This window comes from Motacilla alba, chromosome 1A, assembly GCF_015832195.1.
Source record: "Motacilla alba alba isolate MOTALB_02 chromosome 1A, Motacilla_alba_V1.0_pri, whole genome shotgun sequence".
Taxonomy (NCBI): Eukaryota; Metazoa; Chordata; class Aves; order Passeriformes; family Motacillidae; genus Motacilla; species Motacilla alba.
Genome location: NC_052031.1, coordinates 67,163,448 through 67,190,624, shown reverse-complemented (window position 1 = coordinate 67,190,624; position 27,177 = coordinate 67,163,448). Strand labels below are relative to the sequence as shown.

The 27,177-nt window shown below is 40.6% G+C and overlaps 1 protein-coding gene across 24 annotated transcripts in view; it reads right to left on the bottom strand.

Annotated features, from left to right (window-relative positions):
* The window catches only part of CACNA1C (calcium voltage-gated channel subunit alpha1 C), a 464,806-nt gene that overhangs the window by 374,183 nt on the left and 63,446 nt on the right, over positions 1–27,177 (bottom strand). For all 24 annotated transcript variants that reach the window (XM_038153847.1, XM_038153871.1, XM_038153848.1 and 21 more), the window contains exons 2-3: positions 12,582–12,903; positions 8,583–8,688 (exon numbers count right to left, since the gene is read on the bottom strand). In XM_038153847.1, coding sequence (XP_038009775.1) covers positions 8,583–8,688; positions 12,582–12,903 — 428 coding nt within the window. The remainder of the gene's footprint in view (positions 1–8,582; positions 8,689–12,581; positions 12,904–27,177) is intronic.

Here is a 27,177-nt window from a genome sequence, read left to right as displayed (position 1 = left end):
AGCAGATTTCCTTGTTGTACAGCAAAACAATCCTTAACAATTAGATGCCCCAATACCTGTCCCCACAGTGACACCAGTCCTGTGTGTGACACCTTCCTTTGTCATTGTCATGATTTAGCCACTGCTATAGAAGCTGTGCATTGCCTTTGATGTTATTTCAATTCATATTTTTCATCTCAGCCAACTGCTCCTGAAGGGCATTGATGTGCCTTTTTTACAGATTCAGGCATTATCTTGATGACCATAATGAGGAGAAGCTTTCTGCTTGTTTATTTTTAAATACAAGTTTAGATTGTGAAACAATTATACAACGAAATCTTGAAAAAATCTTTTGTGACCACATAGTTTGCCTGCATAATCTCATCTAAACAGGGATTCTTGTTTAAAAGTGACTCAGACAATAAGGCCACACAAGGATAACAGCACTGTAAGAGGTTTTCAATGGATAAAAATAACAATAATAAAATTACATGCAAGTTCCGCTTTTGTGTGAGGTTTTATATTTGAGACCATGTAATAGAACTGAAACATTTTAAAATGTCCACATAAAAAGCATTCACCATGCTACAGATCAAAGAGTTGTAGTAAAAGATTAAGCACATTTATTGCTAAGTAGAAAAACATTTCAACATACCAGATGAAGATAACCATATGCAAAAGACGTTTGCTTCAGTTCCTAATATAAGCTACCTAAATATAAATTTTACAAGCAACAGACAACGACAAACCAGCAGAAGATGATGAATTCCAAAACCCCCAAGCTCTCCACCAGTGCAAGTTTATCAGGACAGCCTGAAAAGCAGCTGCACACTTGCCAACACAGCTAGCCAGGGGAGCACACACATCTCACTTCCACTCTGGAAAGCTTCTGCTGAGGGAGCTGGGCACTTCACACGTGCCATTGCCAAATTCAGCACACAGGGCTAAAGGTGCTGGCACCCCTGCTAGAGAGGCTGGAAAGGAACCGCACCAGCAGCAACCCCAGGAAGGTAGCAGCTTTCACATGTGCTCCTCTGGCTGCTCAGTGCTCTGTATGGGTAAGCTCACTACGAGCACCAAGACATCAATTTGCATCTTGTGACTACCAAACTTTACAGCTATCCACCATTAAAGTGCCTTCACTGAGCAAAATATGCAGTCCTTGGTGCCCCAGAGATCATCCCAAGCTGTTAAGGTCGCAGCAAACACAGCTGTCCAAAGATGGTCCAGCTCCCTCGCCTAGGCTTAGCTGAAGCAGAACTTGCTGAGGGCTTCTCCAGGAGATAACCTGCTGAGCCAACCCTCCAGCATCTGCCAGAAATGCAACACACTGCAAAGACATGAATGAATATTTCCTGCTGCTTGCTGACAGTCTTTCCCTAAGCAGTGGTTTCTCAACATCATGCTCTTCATCAAGAAGTATCTTTGCTAAGGACAGGCTCTTCATGGGAATTGTACAAGCAGGAAAAGAAATATCATTCCATAAGGTTATAAGACAACATCAATTATATATTGTCCAGAATATTTGAAGGTGAAATCCAAGAATGGTCTCATTTTGTTTTGAGGCTGTCTGTCATTCAGCCAGGAGGACTGAAGAGCTGCTATGACATACAGACCCTCATGTTTTAGGAGTTAGAAAGCATAGGAGAAAATAGGAATGGTCTTGAGAGGAACAGCCAGTCAAAACTCTGACAAACACACAAAACATTCCTCCCTTTTGGCAATTCTGTCCCTTGGCAAGCAGCACATCCATTATTTTACTTCTGAGGGAGCTATGAAAAGTTCTAGAGTTTTTTCCTAGTTTGAACGAGTCCATGAAGCATTGCCTTTAGAGTCAATGATTTTGTACACGTCAGCAAAGCCCAATGTTCCAGCAATTGTTTGTCAATGGCATGCACTGAATTAGTGGATGGCTTTTGGTGACAGTCAAACTCCAGTGGAGTCAATGAGAAGCTTGTCTGACTTAAAACCCAAGAATGTGATACAATAGAAACGATACATAAAGGAATATAAAGGTGATAAAGGAATATAAAGGAATTTTAAAGTGATATGTAAAACACCTGACTGAATTTCTAGATTTTCTAGATGCTTATTTCCTTCATAATGTCATTAAAAGATTCTGAAGAGCTCCTGAACAGAAGTCAAACATCCCAAAGACCTACAGAAAGACAAGGATACTTGTGTCAAAAAGAACAATACAAAAATGGCCTGCCATTTTGAAAATTTCCACTGCTTTTAAAAGACTGTTACTGTTGTGGTGGAGGAATGAGACTACAGTGAAAACATCACTGCTTCAATACTCTTATTTGGCCTGCCTCCAGATTTTTTCTATCTTTCCTAAACAGGCAAAATAAGTGGTAAGAAATCAAAACGAAACACACAAACCTGATGCTTGATAAACAAGAATAATTACCACCTGAAATAAAACCCCGCTTGTTAAGATTTAGAAAGCCTACACATAAAGAAAAGGAAAACGGTAATCAGAGCTGTCTACAAAAATGGGATAAATGGTTTAATGTTTGGACTACCTCAATAAACTTGCCATCAATCAGAACCAAAACATACAACTAAAATTTCAAAATCACTCACACAGAAACATACAGCCTACAAATTTCAAGTTGCTCTCTTCATGGAGTTGGATTAGTTTGCGTAACAGTTTATGAGTCTTTGCATTTTACACAGCTTACAGCCCTACTGCCAGTGCATAAGTGTCCATGTCTACTGCTGGTGTTCTACACCACTGGGAAGAGCACTGATTTCAAAAGCAAAAGGCTCAGACCAGGAGATCAATGGGTAGAGAATGAAGCTAAAAAAATAAGGAGATGGAATGTCCACTGGGATTAATTACTTGGTCACAGAGTCTGGGTTTAGGAAAAGAAAGGGAATTCAAGAGTAAAATTAACAAGAGAAGTGGTCAGGAAGCTGAGTAAGAGCACTGAGGTCAAATGAGAAAACAGGTGGGAAACATGAAACCACTCTGGAAGGGAGACTGCAGTTAGGAGTAAAACAGAAAAGGGACAAGTCTGTAAGAATGTGCACTGGAACAAGGAGAATTATTTGGCAAGGATTATGAATTTTAAAAAAAAAAAAAAAAAAGGGGGACACAGCCATGAGAGATCTCAGATCCCATAAAGAGATGGCAAACACCAACAAGCACAGACTGGATGAGGACTCTGGGGCCACTGGTACAGAGAAGCTTGGATTTGGTCAGGACTCTGAACCCAACAGTTTTGTTCCTGTCAGTAATACCTATGTCAGTCTCTGCTTGGCCAGTTTCATCTTCACAAAGCCTAGGAAATTACATGAATATGTTAAAAACAGCAACAACAACAAAACACCTACTTGTTACATTTCTTTTCTAGTTAGTGACTACTATCTTGGAATTGACTACTAGGGATTTTCTTCTTTACAGTCTTTTCTGCAGCATTTCTTGTAATGGTGTGATGGAAAAATCGAGATGGCAGTTTATCCAAGGCCACACACAGCTTGCCAATACCAGGACCAGAACACAAGTTGCATGCCTCCCTCTTAAACCCCATGCTTATTCTTCCACCCTGTGCTTCTCTGCAGCTAGGGGTGCTGAGTACCAACCCTGTCAGAAGCAGGGTTTCTGAGAACTTTGGGAAATGTTGAGCCTAAATTCCATTATATTCAGCTTCCTCAGAATCACACAGTGATTCACAATCTTTCTGGAAGAAACCCTCAAGGATTTTTTGGCGCAATTTCCTTTCTTCTCATCCTGACTCCAGCCCCTTTCCAGCCACCTCAGCATCGTTCCTCCAGCTCCTGTCACTCAGCCCTCCCTGCTCCAGCCCTGTGACTGTGTGAGCTCCCCCAGCCACAGCGGTGCTGGCATCAGGCCCAAGGTAATGAACCTATCAGAGCTCATTAGCTCGGTGTGCACTCTGTCCCTCACCCCCCGTGTTGTCATCCTCTGCTCACTCACTAGCTGGGAACTGGCACACACCAGGGTGAGGGCAGTGATACAACAGAACCAAAAGCTTTTGTGCAGTGCTCTTCCCCACCCTCACCCAGAAAAGCCATCCTTTCTTTTCCCAACCCCCTTACCCCCAACTTTGCTCTCTAACGCTTCCTGATTTCACACAAGGAAAATTGAGCCTGTTCCACTCCAGAATTCTCTGATACAAAAATTGCTGAAGTTTGTTATGCCAGTGAATAGAAATGCAATAGACAGACATGTGGGTGTGACTATCTATGTCATAGATAGACAGTCCAATGTAATAAATAGTCACAATAGATAGTTTTTAAAAAATATAAAAAAACTTCCTTTTTTTTAATAAAGGAATCCCCTGCTCTACAGGATACTCCCATAATGCCCAGGTAATAAAGCAGCCATACTTCCCGAAAGGCAAGCCCCCTTTCCATAGGCAGACACAAACACTGGCTGGCACAAGAGCTGAGAAGCAAGCAGAAATCCCATCTTTCTTTTCACAGATTCTTATTTGAGGTTTAATAAATTAGCCTGAAGGTGACATCCCATTATAAGCTCACACATAAACACAAGAGATCTTTCTTTATGTTTAACTAATGTACAACAGGATTTCCCCTCCTGTAAGAAGGACAAGGAAGGGAAAGCAGAACTATCAAAGCAACAGAAGGAAGATTTCCCTGCTCTTTACCCAAAGCACAAACAACCAACAGAGCTGCCTTCCCTGGAACGTGCTGTAAACCTTGGTCTTAACCTCATTATGTTATCACCGTGCTGTGACACTGACCAGGCTTGTGCCATTTGCAGTTGCCAGTAAAGTGACAGAAGCATTTTCCTCTCAGCTTCCTATCTTGGGCAGTCTATAGTTTTATTCCTAAACGTATGTTATCTCTGTCCTAATGCATAATTGCAGGGATAACAAGCAGAAAGCCTCTGTATCAGTCACAGCCTCTGCTGCAGACTGACTTTAATTCCCCTCAAACCAGCTCCAATTTTTCTGGTTTCATTAACACACAACTGTTCTTTGCACAGGATTATACATGAGCTTATTTTATTTGTGAATTTAAACTGAGTCTCAGCAATTTCATTAACACAAAAAAAAAAAAAAAAGAAAAAAATGTACCTAATACAACTGCCCTCCATCTGTGTAAGTTCAATAGTTTTCCAGTACTTTCCAGTAACAATAGTTTTTAGTTACTTTTGCAGTAACACTGCAAAAGTAACACATAAAAACTGCTGAACCAATTTCAAGCAATTTTTATGAGTACATTACACTATCCTGGCATGTTTCTTAAAGCCAGTGACAAAGACACTGCAGTGAGAATAAAAAAAAAAGAAATGTGGGGTTCAGAATAAATGTTCATTTCAAAACTGAAAGGGCTTCACAGTCCAAGTTGCTGTCCCTAGACAAAAAAAAAAAGGCCTGAAGATTTATTATTATTGTAGGAAGACAGATTGCAGAGAAATAGGCAGAATATCTATGTGGTGTTAAACCTAAACTTGTAATACACAACCCTGGCTACTCACAATTCCTGGCTACTGCAAAAGGGAAGGAATTATTTACTGGACTCTTCTGTATCTACTTTCAATGCCCACCACTGAGGCATCATATCAAATAGGTCTTGCAACTAAAGACAAATGGAGACTGGAAGAGGGTACTGGTTTTGTTCAGGTACCTGGGGAAGGCACACAGCACTGCCTGTGCCTTATGCTGGTCAATTGGGAGATCCACAGAGAGCAATTCTTTTTGTCCAAGCATTAGTTAGGCATCATTTTTCTACTTTTATAGAGAGAAGGAAAGAAGGCACTCACATAACCCAAGATTCCTTTCTCTTCCCTCACCACCCTCTACTGCATTAGTTTGTAGAAGGCAATTGATTGAATTTTAACCTCAGTCACCAAGGAAAACATTATTTGAAAAGTTATGATGAAACTTTGGAGAAGGAATACTCTGAGCCTAAGGCAAATCAGGCAGCTTATTGGAAAAGTGTTCTGGCACTTTCAGAGCTTGTAAAACATCTACTGCCCATGATGTTTTCTGTAGACAGTTTCTTGTATCTCAAGAAGTTAGAGATGTCTCAGGAAACCGGGGATGTGGGAGCTCCTGTGGTAGCTTTAACCCTAAAACAGCTAAATTGCAACACAAAAATGGGTCAAGAGTTCCAGGCAGCCAGAAAAATTCTGTATGAAATCAATCACCTTTCTGCACAGTACACACATCTTGCATGACCCACGTGCACACCCTGCACACAGAAACTCCTTGCCTGTGTCACATTACAGCCTTTGCAGCCCTCGACTCCATGGCTACAAAATAAATCTGATTTGTGAAATAGAGGCTCACAGGTAGAAAAAATTCAAAGATTAAGCGAGCACATGAGCTTTTACAGGAACATATTATTAACCCCAGCTTCTTTCCAGTCTCTTCCATGTGCAGTTTGGCTCTTTGACAGTAAGGTCCCACTCTTGTACAGTTCCTGCCTGATGGAATAACTGATCTATTCTTTCATTCCATTCCAAAACACAACTAACACATTTTTTCACCCTTATCTCACCCATTTGCCCCTCTCCCTTTTGCTCTGGACTTCACTCACAGAGTGCAGCATATGCTGTATACTCAGCGTGCCCCTCAATAGCAGTGTACACGTGCCAAGGGATAAGTATGTGAACTGAGAAAACAGCTACAAAACACACAAAACCCAACAACAGCAAACACAGACTAACAGGAGAGCACAGCCTACTGGGCAGCCACAGCTCCAGACTTTTATCGATGATGTAGAAGGGTCTTGACTTCACAAGTCCACACCAAGTATCCCATTTTCCAGATTTAATTATTTTTTCCATGAAGCCTCAAAGAACAAAGTGGAGACAAGAAGATTACTCATTTAACTTTCTTCTTCCCCTACTTCTGTGAAACAGCTGTTTAGGTAAATTAACAATTCCTCCTCATCCTCAAGGCTGTAACGTTTCCATACTTCCCTGAGGTGATAACTCTTGCTTGGCTAGGTTTTCTTAAACTCCACCAACAAATAACACAAGAGTTTCTATAGACATTCTAAATTATGCAAAAGATGTATTGGAAAACAGATGCAGAGTGGAAACTCAAATCACAAGGTGCACATATTTCTTGATACCAGAACAGTTTCAATAAATCTTGTTCAATTACAAAGATACTTCCAGCCTGGTTTTAGCCAGCAGTCTCCTCACTGAATTGAGGCACATCCCCACAACCCAATTAAACTCAAAACAAATTGTGAGTCCTCTAACCTTCAAATCTGCTTCATTTTCCTCTTTGAACCCTGCAAGTCACAACATGCAATGAACATACCTGCTTTCCTCACCAGGAGATCAACTGGATGTGTTTTTTATTTAATAAAACACAGTAATTTTTGAGAGGTGCCCTACTGAAGTTTTTTTTAAATACACACACCACAACTCATCATTGTTAAACACTAAGTCACACTAACAAAGAACAGCCAAAGAGACACAAGACCAACTCATGTGTACTGTACACGTAGAGAGTAGTTAACATCACTTACCACCTCCTGCTTCTCTTTCTGTACTTCTTTAAGGAGCTACAGTGCAAATGCACCACACTACAAGTTTTTTACTACTCTTTTTTTTTTTTTTAAGCATAGAGGTATTGCTTCAGCAATTCCTGAAGTTTGCAATGTGTTTTCTAAAACTTTAAGAGAGATTTAATCAGATGACTGACTTCCAAGAGCAGCATGAATCTTTTTTAATTACAGTGTCTGTCAGCCACCCCAGTTGTTGCTGCTTTAGAAGTATGGCTTTTCTTCTCCTCCACTGTTGCTCTAATATTTCTTAAGTCTCAATAAATTTTATTCAGGAAATAGCATCCCTGCTCCTAAACTCTGGGAGTAAGTTTTCATCCTGATTCAACCTGACAAGTCAGAGATTTATTCACATATTTGAGAGGGGAAAAAAATGTTTTCTGCTAATTCAGTGAACTGTGTTCCAGAGCTGGTTTGTGTTTTGCCCTTACTGAACAGAATTCTTTGCTATGGCTTCATGCTAAGCTAAAAGTAAACACTCTTCCTTTTTATACAGACAGCTCAATCCCAAAGTACCAACGCTGGCATCAGTGGTGACAGATGAAAAGCTATATTCCCCCAACAAGAGGGAATGATTAAAAAAACAAAAACAACCAAAAATTTTCTAAAAACCCACCAAACCAAACAAAAAACACCAACTGCACAAATACTGTTCAGCCAAATCAAAGCACGTGTCTGAAATGCAAGCAATAATCAGTCATCAATCACCTGAGAGGAGGACAAAACCACTTTCACAATGGCACACAGTGAGACAAAAGCCACCAGATAATCACTGCTTGAAAGATATCTCCCACAAATACCTGCAGGTTAAAATTTACCAAGCCCTTTTGCCGCATGCTGAAATTTGTTAACCTAAACATCACATACAGCACCTGTGCGACTTTTTGGAATATTCCTCTCTAAAACCAGCTCCACTGAGACAGGTCATGAAATGAATTGACAAGACATAGCAATCAAAACCAGTTTTTATGATGTTCTTATCTTTGGTGGATATATTTACATTCCCTACCTTCACAAGTCTCCACAATCACTTTTCAAAAGGAATTTCAAAATAGCAAGACTAAACACCAATGAGGACTTACCAGATTGGAATTGGTGGCATTGGAATCATCTTCTGGAAAGGGGATATAGATAGCTAAGGCCACACAATTGGCAAAAATAGTCAGTAAAATAATTATTTCAAATGGTCTGAGGAATGGAGTTAAGGAAATTGTTCCAAAATGAGCACACAAAAACAAAAAGAAATTTAAAAAATAATATTTATAAGAACTCTGTTTGAAGAAAGCATTCCAAGCCTCTTATACTCTGAAAAGAAACATATGCCTTTTTAAGTGCTTTTAGGAGCTCCCAGCCAAAATTCTTCCTAATATGTCAAAAGCAGTGTAGGCCAGTCACGTGCCAGAGTAAACAAAGGTTTCTTAAAAGTTTTTTCTTCTTTTACTTATTTAGATTGCATTTTCCCAATTTTCCTTTGAGTGTGGTTGCACTACATAATAAGATAAGAAGAGAAACCTGTACTATAATGACTGCCCTTGCTCTTTTTATGATTATTTTTCTTGGTTGTTTTCATCTGCCCTTATAAATTCTCAGATTGTTTAAACAAACATTTTGGGGCTTCTTTTCTTTTGTTGTTGGTGTATTCTTGCCCCCCTTTCTCAGTTTCTCTCTCATGTCTTGGAGTTAAATGTGGGGGGCTCAAGCAATAATAACCATGGTTAGAAGATGTTTTAAAAAAAGATAAATTTTGTTAAGGTAAAAAAACTCTTTGTCCAAAATGTGCTTACACTGCACATGGTAATCCGTGTATACTGGTTTTGCTTAAAAATCATTTGAGGGAGCATATATTTCTCTCTTATTTGCATTTCATTTGCAAAATTTCATCAGAGGGAGCACAAAATGTCAGTATTTTAGGGACAGCAGGAAGCTGAGAGTCCCTTCTGACAAAGAAACAGTTCAGAGGCCTTTCCACCTTGCATCAGCTTTGTTGGGGAGAGAGAGAAACCAAATGTTTGGAATGTTCAACAAAGAAATCCTGCACAAGCTCAGTGCCCCCCTGGCTGTCCAGGGGAACCAAAGGGCATTTTTCTACTGTCCGGTCTCCTGGCACTGCACTTCATCCACTTCAATGGTCTCCCTAATCTCTGCTGCTGTGGAGTGTCTCCCAACTCAGACTAGAGACCAGATTTATGGTCTGTCTACATTTACTGGCCTGCAAGAATATCCTGGAGGCTACTTCTGGGATAACTCACCAGGACTCAGGAGGGGAATGAGGAGCAGGAGGGAATGCCAAGCATAACCTGTGCCACAGAGTGCATTTGAGCATGGCTTTATCTACCATGGGGCTGCCAAATGTCAGCACAGCATGCATGATTTTGGTCAGCAGACTGCTGTTCTCAGCAGGCTTGAGCAGAAAGAACAGGAGATCTTTGAATGTTAAGCTGAGCTGCAAGAGATACACAAATTCCAGGCACCTGGCTGCTGTTTATCCTCACACGCATTCTACATTTCACATATGGAAGAGTCAGAGGGCTCCAGACTCACCAGACTACTGTGCTTAAGCCTCTGAATAATAGGAGATAAATGGTACCACAGAGGCAGAAGAGCAGATCAGGACAGGAAGAGAAATCTACATGAGAAATCATTAAGACTTCTCACGTATGTACTACCCCAGGCTGTTTGTATAATGTTTATTGCTTAAAGACCTGGATTTCCACAGCCTTTCATTTTCTTAATCACTTTTTTTCCCCCCAAATTTTTGTTTGTTTCTTTTGGCAGGATTATTACCCATTAATTTATCACTGTTTACACATATTTCCTTTCACTTCAATTCTCCTTTTGCACTGTAAACATTAAATTCTATAAAATCTACAAATACACTGCACAAAAGGCAGAAAATTAAACACGCAGCTAAATCCTTGCAAAATAAGGTAATTACTTCATTTCACTTTTTCTCGAATGCAATTGCTCATTCAGGCTCTTAACACTGTAACATTTGGGTAAGAAACACTGCTGAAGTACTATTTGATATTTGTTTAATATCTATTAAGCTTAAACTTTAGTGGTACAACAAATTAGGCTAAGCCTTTCTCAGTAGTTTTTTAGCAAGCGGAAGAAGTCAGAATATAGAATTAAACTAAACCCTGTCACAACCCTTTGATATTGCTTGTTGTCATTGAAGTGTTTCATGTTTACAAACTCCAGATGTCCAATCAGAGGTTCTGATGGGGAAAAAAAATACTTCCATCAGCTCACCTAAAACCAAACAAAACCCCAAACTGCAAGCTTCAGCATCTTTGTGTTGTAAAAATTCAACTGCACTGTTTGGTCATCTCTTGATCTGAGCAGTGCTGTACCCTGCTTTACAGCACCTCATTCCCATCATTTATTGCTGATCTTATTCATCTATCAAATGTTACTCTGAAGACATGTGGTGACTGGGGTGCTGCTAAGCAAACCAATATTCAGTTTTATCCTGTTAGTCATCACCCATCATCTTGTGCTTCAAGTATCAGACTTATGTCAGAAGCAATAAAAAGTAGCAAACTTAATCAGGGGATTAAAAATTAGCATCTGAAGAAGAAAGGAACAGGCAGGCAGGTAGTTTAAGGACATGGAAAGATTGACAGGAGCATTTTTAACAAGTTCTTAATCTGAAAAGTATGTCCATGTCAGCAATATCTGATATACTCATTTTCTGTTTTCACCCAGCATCCCACCAGACACCCAAGGGAATAATATTATCACATTGTCTTAAATGCCTTAATTCATTTTTTTATCATATTAACTACTGCCAAGTTCTGCACTGCCTTTCCTTGACATGCTTATCTACCCCTAAAAACATTCTTTTTCTTTTGTATTTCCTGAAGAACCCCATTAGCTTGTGATTACTGTTCAGGGTTAATCCTGGTTTCTCTTTGAGGATGCAAAGGAAGCAGACTTCATTTCAGTTTGAGTTTCACACCAAAGACTCAAATTCCAGCTTGCACTGATCAGACTTGGATGACTGAAAAGGCTTTGCTCTTTGCACACAATAAAGCAATGATCAGACTCTCCCTGACTTTCCAGGGAAGCAGCACTGACCCCTTCACTCTGCAGCTCTGTGTCAGTGGCTATCATCCATCATCTGTGACACCATCTGTCTCTTGTTCAGGCTGTCAGATCTGGCTCTGCACTGCATTTGGACATGTTACTTTAACTGTATTTCTTTCTTCCTTTTTCTAGATAACCATTATGCCTTACCATAAAATACTGAGCCTTATTCTTTTAACCAGAGTTCCAATGTAATTAACAGTTCTCAGCCCTGTCTCCGGGTCTTACTGCATCTCTTTGGGGGTTTTTACCTTGTCCTTTTGCCCCACTCTTTTCTCCATACTGTAGAAAGTGTGATGTCACATGTTTAACAAAAAGGTATACAGTTCAAAGTAGCAGAGCTTTGGACTGGTGACACCTCTAAAAAAAAATAATAAAAATTTAAAAAAGGGAAAGCCAGGAGCTGCTGTCAATCCCATAGATTGATAGTTCTGACCTCAGACACCTTGAATATCTCCCATGCATTTCCTGGGCCATACTTTTTTCCAAATAGCAGAATTCAACCACTAAGCCTCATCAAGCTATTCAAGCTCCTAGTGGTCTCTCACACCAGGGTGTAGTTAAGATTTCACTTCTAATCCTCTTTCCTCACCTGACCCCCCCCCCCCCCCCCCTTCAGCATAAACCACCTCAGTTAAGACATCAAAAATTATTTGTGTACTTTAAGTTTCCAGTGGTGGAACTTTCAACCCAACGCGTTGACTTCCACCCAACGCGTGGATTTCCACCTGAGGTGTTGACTTCCACCCAACGCGTGGATTTCCACCTGAGGTGTTGACTTCCACCCAACGCGTGGATTTCCATCTGAGGTGTTGACTTCCACCCAACGCGTGGATTTCCACCTGAGGTGTTGACTTCCACCCAACGCGTGGATTTCAGTCCGATCCACTGATTTCCACCCGATGCATCGATTTCAAACCAATGCATGGATTTCCCCCCACCCGTGGACAGGAGCTGCTGTGCACAGAGGCCTGGTTGGCTGTTAAGGATATTTCCATTCGACGATGCTGATGCACGCCCTCCGGATGGGATTCTTCAGCGTGAGGCACAGCAGTGCCCGGGGAGGACGGGTGGCTGTGGTGGTGCCCTGCTTCTTCTGCTTGCCATACTGCTGCCGTTTCCTCTGCGTGGAGCTGGCCGTGGATATCGTGGCGTTGCCGGCACTGCCCATCAGCTTGGCTTGCCTGGCAGCATCGATGGCAGCCTGCCAGGACAGAGCTGCCCCCGGGGTGGGGATGTGCTCTGGGGCAAGCCCTGCAGCTGCATTGGCATTCATGTTGGCATGAGCTGGACGGGGACTCCCATAGTTGGAACCTGCGGGGGGAAAAAAAATTAAAAATAAAATAAGCCAGAGAAATTTGTGAAGATGGTTTTTAAACTGTGGAAGAGATAGCTAGTGGTTTTTCAAAACCTTCAGTGTAGGGTATTGTAGATAACTCAAATTATTCATTGTAAAGTAATACTATTATGCAATCCTTTGTCTTTCAAGAGATTCCCAATAAGACTGATGGATGCTGGGCTGTTAGAAGTGCCTCCAATCAATGCAGCCTCCAGGCATTCAGAGGAAAGAAACTATCCTTTCTTTTTCACCCACATATTTTGCAAGTTGGACTGTCTGAAAGCTCAAAGCTGAGGCTAGTCCTCATCACCTTCTCACTGAGACATGCAGCACCATGCTATCTGGTACATGGCAAAGGACCCGAATGAAATTGTCAAGTCCTATCACAAAAATCTTCATGCTTCTTGGAAATCACGTGAAAGTAAGGTGAAATTTTGCCCATAGGCTTAGTTCTCCCTGCAAAAAACACAAATGTACAGGTTTAAGGACAGCTTGAGCAGAAGGTACAGTGAAGCAGAAACCAGCACACAAGGACACAGCTGGTGGCTTTTGTGCTCTGTATGTTCCTGTGCAGAGAGTTTAGGCCAACTACATGTTTAGAAATTGGAACTAATTCCATATCCTGATAAACTACTGAATCAATGGAGACATTTATTTTAAAAGCTTAAAATAATAACAATGCTAAAACCTAGCAGTCCCAGGTTTTGCAGCTTCTTTAGCCAAAAGTGAGGAAGTATATGCATTTGCCCAATCCTAATAATGGAATATACACATCAGGTGACATGTGGCTGATGTTGAGATGGTCTTAGCAGTGCAAAAAATAAAGTCACTCTTTCAAGCCAGTGCAGTTGTTCCAGTGTTTCAGTAAAGACAGCTAAGTCACCTGTGCCTCTTCAATGAGGCTTTTCCAGTGACCCAAATTAAAACCTCAACCACTTCATGAAGAAAGACTTCTGAAATTTCAAAACAGATTGCTTTACTCTTTGGACTATGCTTCAGTGGAGTTCTGCAAGAACTTGTGAAATATTAACTGAATTTTATCCCTGACACTTTACAGAAGAAAATGTAAACCCTGTTAAAAGAGCGCAACATAGAAACTACACAAAGTCACAACAGCAAACTCGGATTAAGAAGAACACCTTGTTTAGGCATATTCTGTATCACATTTAAGAGACTGTTTGTGTGGACTTCTGGGTTTGCCTGTGGCCCATAATTTGAGATACAAGTAAAAGGAGGCCTGAGAGGTCCACAGGTCTTACTCCTCCACAGTTCAGCTTCAAAATCCAGCCCACTCCTGAGACTGCCCATTCCCGATTCAGGAAGAACCTGGATGGTGCTTCCACTGACATCTGAGCAGCAGACTGCGCTTCAGAAAAAGTGCACACACAGCGGGCAGAGAGTGGAAACCCCGGCAAGGAGTTAGATCACCTATTTCAAAGCAAGCTCAAAGCCTCCTGTTGACCATGTTCCACTTGAGATTAGTGTCAAATATGGAGTTATTAAATAGGACAGATGGGCTCCTGCAGACTGTTAGACAAAGCAAAGGGAAGACCACTTGTAACACTGTTTCTTTTACACTATCAGATGAAAGACATTTAAAACCAGGGACTTGGAAAGCTCTTCTTGAATGGAAATAATTACTCAAGATGCATATTTCATAGCTGGATGTGCAGTGCCGAGGTAGCACAGCACTGACTGCACTGCAAATGAGTGAAAGCAGGTGGAATAAATACAATTACATTGACACACGGAGTGCAACAGGATATGCCTCTACCTAGAAAGCACTCAAGATTTGTAAATTCATCTCACTGAATCACAAGGAAGGACATGATAGAGTCAGATGTTATTTTATGTCAGGCATTGCTGTGAGATTTTCAGGCTGTTACAGTCTCATTACAGAGCAGGGAAATCCAGAGCTTGTCTCTGCTCACTGAAAAACCTCCTAGCTGCAAACCAGCCGAAGGAAGCTGATGAGTAATGTGACTCTGATTTGTGAAAGGGAAAGCTGAAAGAAACGAGAAATGGGAAATGGTTAATTCACATCCCTGGCATTTTGAAAATGAAGAAAAAGAGCTTTCAGAATCCTACAGGCTAAGCAGATTTCCTCGATGAAGCAGGCAATCAAGTGGCAGACAAACTTAGTTTTCCAAGGCTAAGCAAATTGTACACAGCACCACTCATGGGATACGTATTTATTTTCAGACCTGTTCCAGATGCAGTTTTTCTCTTAGCATCTCTTCGACCTCCCTAGCCTGAGGCATGCTGGAAAGGAAAAATAAATGGACAATCACTCTAATTATTCTCCAACTCCAGCTTTTCTTTAATACTGACCCATTAGAGTGCAGAAGAAAGATGCGTTTTCCAGTAAAAGCAAACTTGCTGATCCCTCTCCACAGTGTTCTTATCATGCTGACTAGACCATGTGCTCCTGTAAATAAACAGCTGCTGCTTCTTAATGAAGACTTTTCTGCAATTTGGGAACGTGTCAAGTTTCATCATTATTACTTCTTATTAGTTAGGTTCCACATGAGGATCCAAGCCATGCATTTTGACTTTGATGTGCCAGCAAAGTTAAGTATCCAGCTTTTGGTGGATACTTTGGTATCCAGCTTTTGGTTTTGCTTCTAATATGATCAGCAAACCCATAATGAAGTGCTTTGCCTCAAATTAATTTCAAACAATGAGTCTGTAATGACAGATTTATATTAACAAATATTACAAATATTGATTACTGATAAGGATCTGTCTGTTTTATGACGCTCAGAGGCTGCAGACAGGATCTGTAGCAAATGAGAAATGGCAGTGACAGAAGACTTGTTCTGGAGGTACTTTACAGAAATAGCTCGAATAAAAGAGTGAAGCTCCCGCAGCTGCATTCAAGAACTGAGCAAAATATTTTCAAAGACAGCATAGCCAAAGTTTCAGGGAGAATTAAATTCCACCCTATAATCTAAATGCTTAGGGTTAATTCCTGGGAAGTAAGGAGAACACAGTCCCTATTGAACTCGTGAGGCACCATGCTGAAATTTCACCTACAGCAATCATTTCTCCCCCACCACAAAACTTTGCTGCAACCTGAGAGCTGCAGTTACTGGATTTGGGATTTTTTTCTTTTTGCAGCGTAGCAGTGAAATACTCTACTCAATTTCCCCGCTACAAATACAATTTCACACTACCAAATACACCATTATTAAGCTGGATGTTGACCAGAACTAGGAAACGGAGATTGAGCCCCCACCCAAATGCAATAACTCACTAAGCACTGTGATCCACAGCATCATCATCCTGCTAATCCCCACCACCCTTCAGCAAGAATTTGTGCTGTTGACTGTGTCCAGCTGGTGCACAAAATTCTGCCCTCTCAAGCCCTTCTGTGCTATGGATCATTAATTTAAGCATCTGAATATAATTAAACAGAAACTCCATATATATGAACAAGTTTGATTACAAAGTCTTTGGAAAAGACTTTCACTTCTGAAAAAAAAAATGGGGATCTGTAGAACTAAAACAGATGCAGAAACAGAAACACAAATCTCAAAAATCAGAGTTAAGTCACAAAAGTAACAGGTGAGGTTGCTCTACAACAGGAAATGAATCATGTTGCACCAAGTACCTGATGCTGAAAGCTTACAGCTCAATCACCAAAATTGTCCTTACCAAAAACTCTATTAAAATGCACAGTGATGACCATTTTAGGTGGCATTTGAATTCTAATACCATCTGTCATGCCACCTATTACTATGTCAAAAAAGCATCATAAAAAAATCCCCAGCTATGCAGTGATCATTTGGTACAAGAAATGGGCAAGTTAATGACACAATGAAATCACAGCTTCTGAGGGTTTCTGCCTTCATCTAGCTAGCTATACATTTATTTTAGAAAAAACTGTGCTTAGATTAATTATTTTAATGAAAAATAGACCAATCCTGACGTGGAATGCCTTTTTTTTTCTCCCCAGCACTTCAAAAACAGCAGATCCTAAAATTGCACACCTTGAAACTGCTGTTTTCCCCCAGAGGAGAGCTGGGTACAGTAAAAGATGAGATTGGTTAACTCAGTGTCTTAACTGCTCTCAGAATAAAGCAAACAGCAAGTAGGAAACTGGTCACATTGCTAAGATCATGTGTGAGACCAGTTCAAGCTCGCAGGAAAAATGTTATCAAATATTGAAGAGAGAGGTGTCAAAATCAGATGCACAAAGAACAACACCAAAAAAAAAAAAGTCAGTGTATGAGATCATCTGTTAATGAGGAAGAATGTGGAAAATATTGATCCATTAACCCATGGACAAGGGAGAGCATATGATTCCAAGAAGGATTAAGAATTACATAACATTTTTGCATCAATTTTTACTAAAAAAACAATCCATCAAGAGCTGACTAGCACAAATAAACCCCAAATCGAAACAGGCATCATTTCCAACTGTAAGAAGGAAACAAGTAATTGGATAATGTCCATGCTTTCAGCTCCTTTGCACCCTAGAATGTCCTAGAATATTTAAAGCCCTTTCTGAAGTAACCTCCAAGCTGCTGGCTTGAACTCACGAAAGGCAGGAGAGATCTCAGAGGACTCAGAAATGGTAAGCAGAATCACCAGTTAAAAAAAAAAAAAAGTAGAAGGAGGGCAAATTTACATCCAGATTAACTTCACTTTCAAAAAAGAAAAAAAGAATAAGCAAAATAAACATGAATCAGCAAGTACTTGCAGGACAAGTAGAAAACGAGCAAGAGACATGGACCTGCCATGAACACACTGCATCAAAGAAAACCAGTTTCTTCCAGAACTGAGCAACAGAATTCCCAGGCAAGGTGGAAGCAGTAAGGTCCATGTCTCCTGATTTTATTAATAGTCCTATGAGGTCTTGTATGATAGTTTCAGAAGAATTCTAGGAACATACAAGCAAGAAAAAAATGGTATGTCATGAATATGAAACCAGTGGATGGTTTAGAGCAGTTATCATTGCTGCACATCTAAACTGGAGGATGTGTCACAGGGAGGTACCCAAGAGCCTGCCCAGGATCTGATTCTGTTCCATGTTTTGATTCTGCTCAATTAATGATCTGGATGATTAAATGGTGAATGGTGTTATTAAACAAGCAGGTAACTGTGAAGCTGGGAGGTAAAGCAAATACACTGAAGGACAGGATCTGAATTTAAAATTAACTTCATGAATTGAAGAAAAAGTCTTTAAAATAGGATGGAGTTCAGCGGGGACAAATGCAAAGTATTTAAGCAAAATGAATCATCTGCCCAAATTATTTTCTGAAAAGCCTTGGGGGGTTTGTATTGGATGCCCAACAGAAGAGAAGTTGATATTGTCACACAACAGAGCACAAGTTCATATTGTCACACTGCCTTCTTCCCACTAAAATGCAGTCATAACCATGGAGTGCATAAACAGGGATCAAACCTGAAATGCAGTGAGTTTGCAGGTTTGGCTTCCCCACCCCAGACAGACTGGCTCAGCTCAGGCTGCCCGAAGTGGCCAAGGAAACCAACCCAAAGCCTGGAAAACATGAGCCACGAGGCAAAGTCACAGGAATGAGAATGGCAGGACTCAGCCTGCTGCTCCTGGCGGTGGGAGGGTGGCATGATAACAGCCTTGAAGCATGTAATATGAAATATTATTTATGTAATATATATTACATATATATTTTAGACATATATATATGCACTTCAAAGAACAGAAAGGTCATATCCCTCACCGAACTCCCGGCAATAAGCAATGGGTTTTGCAGTAAGAAAAACTCAGGCTGTACCTTCCACACTCTCAAGTCTGCCAGTCCAGGCCAGCAAAAAATCTGTCTGCAGTCACCCAAGGTGAGGTTTCTAGTGAGCAGTAGTTTATTTTGCTCGTTTAAAGCAAGTTTGACATGAAGAAAAGCCTGTGCACTGAAAGACAACGTATTTATTTCCTCAGTTAGTCCACCAAAAGAGACTCTTCAGAGTAAACCCTGCTTCACTCCAGCCTTTAGAGGATCAGCTACACCAGCACCTCCTAAGGGTCCTGTTCCCATGACTGTGTTCATCACTCCACTGCGGGGGGGAAGATGGGGATGCTCAGGACCATCAACCTGGAACTCTTTCTTCAAGTTTTAAAACCTCACTTTGCAAATTTTAAAAGCCTAATACTCTTTCTAAAGCCTAAATCTTAGCCTAATGGACTTTCTAAAGCCTAAATTTTAAAAGCCTCATAGACTAACCCTCGTATCTCAGGACAATGACCAGCTGCATGCAAAATTTAAAATCTTGACATAAAAGAAGCCCACTTGTTTATATGAGAAAGCAGGTTTTTTACCCAGGAATCTTTAGTAACTTCACAGTTGCCATGCCTTGAACCTTCCTGCAGTAAATGCAAGGCTGAACTCACCTAAAACTCTTTCTTTTAAGCATGATTTGGGTATTTTTTTCATTATTAGCCTTTTTTAAAAAGTTGACAAGACATTAATTCTGATATCTAACAGCTAAAGTGATACTGGGGGCTTTTTTCCCCTCAAATAGAAGGTTTTTCTGAAGGCATTCTATAAGTACAGGTAGGAATTACAATGGAAGCTGGATTGCAACTTGAACTAGGGATTTTTCTGTAACAAAATTTGTTATTTGACACATACACTTTTAAATATCACATCAGGCCAAGACTCAGTGTAGTTTCTAGCCCAGATAAGAGAGTTAAGAATTTCTCCTGTAAATTGTTTGAGGGTTTCAGAACATACATGCAGATAGAAAATACATGATTTAAGACAGTTTGTTTGCCATAGTTGAGACTAAACTTTTTTTTTTTTTAAATCTAATATTTTCAAGAACTATTTTCAATTTTCAAGAACTGTGCTTCACTTGAAATAAGATCTTGGTTTTCCTTTCTTTCCCTCCTCAAAAGCAAGGCTTTTTTTTCCTGCATGCCACTCACAGAAGATGCAATGAGCTCCAAGCAATGTGGAAAAAAGTCCATCTCAATGAAGAGCACAAGTGCACAAGCTGCCCTCACTTCCAGTACCAAATGCCTCCAAGTTCAATATTTATGCCTGAAAATTAACTAGTGACACTGTGTGGCAAATGATTGTCATTTTGCCAACACTGTTCAGGTTTGGAATTTTCTGAGAAAGGTTCCACATTGGTAGAACAGGCAACACAATGGATTTCTGGCTCGTGAATGAGGCACAAGACTACAAGCAATAATAATTCCCTAGGCAATATATTCCCTACTGAAAAAAAAAAAGCATGGGACAGCTCTTGCTTAAAATCACCACATAAACAGTTCTCTCCATGCAAAAATGCCATATTTCAGAGGGTGTTGCAAAAAAGGCCATTCTTCTGTATGCATAAATCTGGGATGTACAAAAGATCCAGACAGCAAGACACAAATTTCTAGGATTTCCCTTACTTCTCTGCTTGAAAATGCTGTGATTTTCAAAGAACACAGTTCAGGTGTTCAAGGTGGTTTGGGTTTTTTGAAGTTTTTTTGCTTTGTGGGGTTTTTTTTTGTTTTGTTTTGGTTTTTGTTTTGGAGGGTGGGAAGAAAGGAAGGGGCACTGTTTTGTTTTTTTTTTTTGCATTGTGGGCTTTTTTAATAAAAGACACCATCTTTTACTTGTTGTAAAAACAAATTATTTTCCTATTTACTGATAAATTTGGGGTTTAAAGCAACTCTCTGTTCTGCCCCTTTACCAGAGGGGCATCTCAAACCTTGCCCAGGAGAATCTAGAAAGCTCAAAGTTTGAAAATTCTCAGGAGACACAAAGATCCATCTAGCTTGGGGTGATTCTCTTCTGTAACTATGGATTCAAAAGAAACAGACTGGGAGGTGAGGTTTGGGGATTTTTATAGAGAAGGAAGAGGGGGGAAGGCATGAACCCTACCAAATAATAGGACCTGAGACAAGTGCCTGATGTGTTGGTAATTGATGAGAGGTAAACTCAGCTGAATCACAAATTCTATCAGGAGATAAATGTACTCGGGTGAGGAGGTGTTAAGAGGGTACTTTCCCTCAAAACACTTGCATTTTTTACATTTTGTGACTTTTAAGCTACAAGAAAAGCCAGAGAAATTCACAAAAAAAATCCTTTTTGGGTTTCTTGAGATGAGTTTCTGGTGGCACCAGAAATCAAGCCAGGGAACGCTTTCCTTCGACCACAGCTCAGTGAAACATCCATGAAACTCAAAAGCAGCAACGGAGGACAGTGACAAACATCTCTTGGCTGAGAAGAGGATTTGTATTTGTCTGAGAGAACACAATTAGCCCCATGTTTGCAGGAACAGCTAGAGAGGGTAGTTTTTACAGAAAGCCACAGCTTTCCTGGGATAACGCCATCTCCAGCAGAACACAGAGCACAGGCGCAAGCAAATAAACCCCAAAGTTGCTCTCCTTGAGGCAGCTGTAGATGCATCTCTCATGGTTTATTGCTTTGGTACATCATTTTAAAGTAGGACACTTATTTTTAGGGCACCTGTCAGCACAAAAGCTTTGCAGCAACATGCACACACATCATGGTGAGCTGCTTGGAAGGACACCAAGCTGGCTGGGCCAACTCCAGGCACAGATCCTCAAACAGAGACACCAAGAGAGAGCTTTCTTGCTTAAATGCAATTTTTCTTCCCACTGTTTGTCTAATTATCATTACCACCATTACAGATCCTCGGTGCAAGCACAGCTTTGGTAAGGTTTCCTAGACTTCAGTGAAATTTCTCTGGAGATGAACTGTAACTCAATAAATTGGATTCTTCTGAAAAACCTGTCACCTTAACTGCTTGTCATTTTCTTATTGGTGAATGATTACTCTTCACTTAGTGAGCAATCTAAATATAACTTCTTTACAGAAATTAAGCCCTTACACTTCAAAAATGATCCTCGCCATATTAGATGGTCTCCGGATTCCTTGTCTGAAAATGCAGAGTGGGACAGAAACCAATACACAAACCTGTTAATTTGATTTGCCTCACCCTACCCAAACCATTTTAAAAAAGGGATTTTGTCTAAACCCCCTCCACAGTCAATGCAGAGGATAATTTCTTCCATCCTCAGGACAGATTTCTGAAATACAAGAGAAAGCAGCTGCTCAAAGTGCCAATCTCTCTTACTGTGCAGAAGTAATCTAAAACATAAGTTTAATTGCACAACAAATTTCGGTGGATTAAATGAGATTAAATGACTCCCATTTATTTGTGGGGAGCACATGCATGCACATGTGCTTGTGCACAAGGTAGAGAGCAGTTCTGCAGCTGCTTTTAGCCCAGTTCTGGAGCTGCTTTTGGCCCTAAGCATGTGACACAATTTGGAAAATATGTACAAGCATATGATATCTAAATAATTCAAAGCCTGCAATTTCAATAGTCTTCATCCTAGAAAAATCAATCACAGTTCTTCCACAACTCATAGTAGACTCAGTGCAGAAATAGCAGTCTGTTCCCATTTACAGCAGATGATGGCTAAAAAGCACAAAGGGATCTCTATGTAGGTCTGTATCCGAGTTACAGACAACAGATATTTCAATAAAGGCACACACAAAACAAGAAATCAAACTTTTGCCTCCAGATCTAGATGGAGATCAGCCCTGACAGACAATAGGCAGTGGCACTTCTGACAGGCTGAGGGCTTTTGCTTCCTCTTGCTGTTCATGGAGTCAGCCTGACAGCTGCAGAGTTTGTGGGGAAGAGCTCAGCAAGTGGACAGAAGGAGAGTGTAAATCCAAACTCCCTACACCAGCCATTAGCCCTGGCTGCCAGCCCTCCCTCACAGTGGCCATACCCACACCAGGAAGTCATTAATCTGCATTATGACACAATAACTCTGATTAAAAGGGACCTCTGAAGGCCATCTGCTCCACATCCTCCTCCTTTTTTAGCCCCCTCCTTCCAAGTGGTCAAATTTCATCGACCTCTTTGGCTCTCCAGCCCCACACTTGGCAGCATTATTGCTGTCTCTGAGTCTGTGCAGGGTGGTGAGAATTCACCCAAATCAAAGATTCATTCAGGTAGTGGCCATGCAATTTAAGAGAATATATATATATAATTATAAATACATATTATATATATAAATATATATATTTTAAAAATACACCTCAATACACAATCTCTCCCATTTCCAGAGCTATCTACTACATGATCCTCAGTGAAAACCAGACATGAGCACACACATGCAAAACAGGCACTTAGAAACTATTTATTGCTTTCCAGAAAGGCAAAAATTTATTTTAAGCTACATTTACCTAATTTTAGATCATGCATGCAATGTTCTAATAAATTAAAGATGTACTCCCTTCTTGAAATGCAGGCAGGTTCAAAGGAGAAGGTATTTATAAGATGCTTCAGTGTCAAAACTGACTTTTATTTCAGCTATTAATCTTAGTGTTCTAAAAACCACATTTTTCTATTTTTAAAATCTGATTTTTTTTTCTTCCCCTGCTGCTTAGAATTATACCAACAAAACATCACCAAAACCAACTGAAGAAGAAAGTTTTGAAACAAACTGTACAAAAGGTTCAATCAAATCCTAGGGATTAAGTAAGTAAAAATAGAAAATTTTGGTGTTTCTACTAATTTCAGTCACCTAAATAATGTTATCTCATTCTTTAATAACTTTAGACAAAGTATTCAAACAGGAGGGCTCTTTGTAATTTGGCATCATTAAGGTGTTTGAAAGAGATCATGCAAAAAAAGGTGAAATTTGAATTGAGGGAAGAATAAAAAGAAGAAAAAAAAAGAAGAAAAAGCTTCTTCCATTCTCTCTCTATTTCCTTTCATCCACAAAATCCTCAGGAGGATGCTGTAAACACAACATGCTCTGCAAACCAAGGAAAAGGAAGTCCTTGTGAACTTTCCCTCAAACAAACCCACAGAAAATTACTAACCACATGAATGCAAACCATGCTATACAACAAAGGGAAACAGTGGCTTGGTTAATATTCTGGGTGATATTAAAAGATAACTTAAAAAAAAAAACCAACAAAACCATTCACTTACTCAAACTAGACCTTTGTGATCTAGAGGTATTATAGCATTAACAGATTTAGAGTCAAATTTTTATAGCACTTTGCATAGAGGAAAAAATAATTTCACTGGTTTGTTTGGTACCTAAAGTAATATGTTCTATCTCCAGCATGCAGACTTTTCTCTAATATTTTTTTTTTTAGCTCCTGGTATCTTCTTGCTGAATGTTCCAAGTCTAAATATTAAGCGTGTGTAATATACAGATGCAAAAATAAGCACTCTTGGCTTGCTCTGCTAGTTGTGAGCATTCCCAACCTAAATAAGGCACTAATCAGAAGATTGCGACTGCAGCAAAGAGGGGAGCTGAGGGTGAAAGATAATAAGGGGTGGGGAAAATCAGCAGGGGACAATCTTTGCAAGCACCTGGATGAGGAAAACCAGCATCTGCTTTACATCCCAGGCTGAACGCTGTCACACGTAACCCCAAAATAGTTCTTGAGTCACTGGGTGACTACACAAAGATAGTTAAGCCTCTTCTCTGTGACCTTTTCTACAGTGGATGCAGACAAATGTTTGAGGCAGTCTTTGTAGATTCTTTCTAAAAATAAAAGCTCCTGTTGGTATAAAAGCAGATCCATTGATCATGACTGAATTTACACAGAGCAGAGCAGAGGTGGCACGAGCAGATCCACACCAGGTCTGCAGAGCACTTGGTGAGAGCCCAGGAGGCCCTGGGTCAGCACTGCCATGGGGAGAAGGCTCTGCTGCTGCTCCAGCTCTGCCTTTGGAATTTCCAGGTCTCACCAAAGACGGTGAAAGCTGAGGCTTTTGTGTTCCTTTCTGCCACACTTTGCGGGATCAGCATCACAAAAGAAGCAAGACATTTCCTATAAACCATTCATCCTGTAGCATCTGAATGCTGGTCAAGACATTCCCTGTTTCTACTGCGCGTTAAAGAGCAAAAAAAGAGGAAAACACAAAAACCCAAACCAGCAAACTAACAAAAACATAACAGAAGGCCTCAAACCATCCAGCCTGTTTAAAAATTGCCATAAGTATTGTGCCCTCCCTGTCTGGGGGAAGGGGGTGGGTGCAGATTAACTCCTCTTCCATGACTGAGCAGCTTTGCCCTTGTTGGCTTTTTTCATTGTGGACAGAACGAACCAACACACAAACACAGCCCTGGATGATTTCTAACCTACATGCAAGCCTGAAAGTCCAGGGAACTGAAAAAAAAAGAGCTATAAGAAATGCAGAGCAGGACAATATCTTCAATGAAGACTAAAAGTAGCTGAAGCATCTAGTCTTATGTAAGAAAGATAGAGTTATAAAAAATTGATCAGAATTAATGAGCACGTGAAAGGTTTTTGACACACCTCACGACCCTTTCAACTTAATGGAATAACCCTTATGATATTCAATATTTGGTAGCTGTAACTAAGCAAAGTCAGATGTCCAATAAGGTGTTCACTGGTAACAATGAGGAGCAACAACCAGTGGAAACTTGACTGTGAAATGTCAGGGGTCATTTCCTGACATTATTCCACTTTATCTCCCCAGGTCAGGTCTGCTTAATTTTCCAACCCTTTTGGTAATCAAACAGCAGAATTCAGAAACTGCTGGTAGAGATTCTTCAGCCTGGCAGATATCCTCAAAAATCTGTTACCCACAGACAGCCCAAGGACAGCAGGAAACTCAGAGCTATCGGGATGATCTTTAAAGTACACCAATTGGAAATCTCTCTCTAAAAATGTGTCTTTTGCAACATGTTGAGGCCTGCAGTGGGATAAATGCAACATTTTCACAAACGTAGACTGGGGATCCCCATTGTCCTCATTTCAAGTTATTTGCAGTACAATGGCTTAATCAGAAAAGTAGTGCTACAAAAACAGTTACATTATTTTAAGCAAATTACTCCCACTTAAATCCATACATTTCCCGAAACATTCTCTTGTTTTGAGTCATTGTATCATTACCAGGCACAGACAGTAAATGAGCATTCAAAAGCAAATGGTGAAACGATGACAGAAAACATCAGAGAAAACCCCATGCAAAATTACAGAAAAGCTTTTCAAAGAGGCAAAACATATGCTTGTGATTTCTTCAGAAAGATTAAACTGGAAGCCACCGATGGTAAATACTTCATTTAAAGGTTGTTATTTAATTTACAAATCCCCTTACTTCCTATTTTCAACATTCAGATTTCACAGCTGAATTCACGAAGTTCAATGATTTCCCCAGCACCTCACGAGAAGGGCAAGCATTGCTTTGAGCTGGTCTATCCCATTGCAGATGCCAGTTTCTGCAAGGAGAATCTCTGGCTGGTGCTCTCCAGGAAGCTGAAATAGCTGCTTCACCAATCCTACGTGCTGTGGCACAGCCTTTCTCCCTGGGCACAGCAGGATTTGGGTACTACAGAGCTTGAGCAAAGGGCAGCATGGCAGAGCCAGAGCTGCAAATCCTGGGCAAAGAGGCCCTGAAGAGATCATATGATACAGAACGACTTGGTGTCCCTGCTCGTGGCAGTGAGAGGGAGAAATTTGAAAAGATGCACATTCTCTGAGGTGATATAGTAGCACAGATATAAAGAAAGAGTGTGCTACCCTTTATTTATGATAATAAAAACTTTCTCTGCCAAGACAGGTTCCCCTTTTCTTCTGATGTCACCAGAAGCATTGCTCCCCCGCCCGCATCCTGGGGAACAAGGGCTCTCCCTCTGGCTGAAAGCAGGGATCCAGCATGCCCCACCTGGAAATCCAGGCTCTGGCAGGCAGAATCCCATTTGCCAGCATGTCCAAGGTCCAATAAAGTCACCAAGTTCATAAGACCAAATGAATGTCACACCTCTGTTTATCTTCTCTTTGAGACCATGCTAGAAAAGGAGTTCTCCGTGACTCAAAAATGGCACTCCCAAAACCAGGCACACTGCCTTTGCTCACCCCAAAGCACAGCCCACACAAACCAAAGGGTTACTGCAGAGAACCCTCTCTGCATTGCTGTCACCCAGCTATTCATCTTTCCTGGTGAATTTGGTACATTCCAGCCAGCTCACGTGGCCACACTCACTAGCAGGAAGCAAAGCCTGAACTGATGGCATAATTCCTCTGATGCTGTGTCTTCTCCCACACTTGCCATCCCTCTCTGACACTCCCTAAACACTCCTCTCTGACTCTGGAAAGTCCATCTCCCTCCTGAAGCTGCCTGTTCTGCATTCACAAAGTTTCTCACTCCTAAGCATAATCTCAGGAAAAATGAATTGTTCTCACAACACAGGGATTTAGCAGGGATATTCCTCAAGAACTCAATGAATTTCCAACTGGGATTTT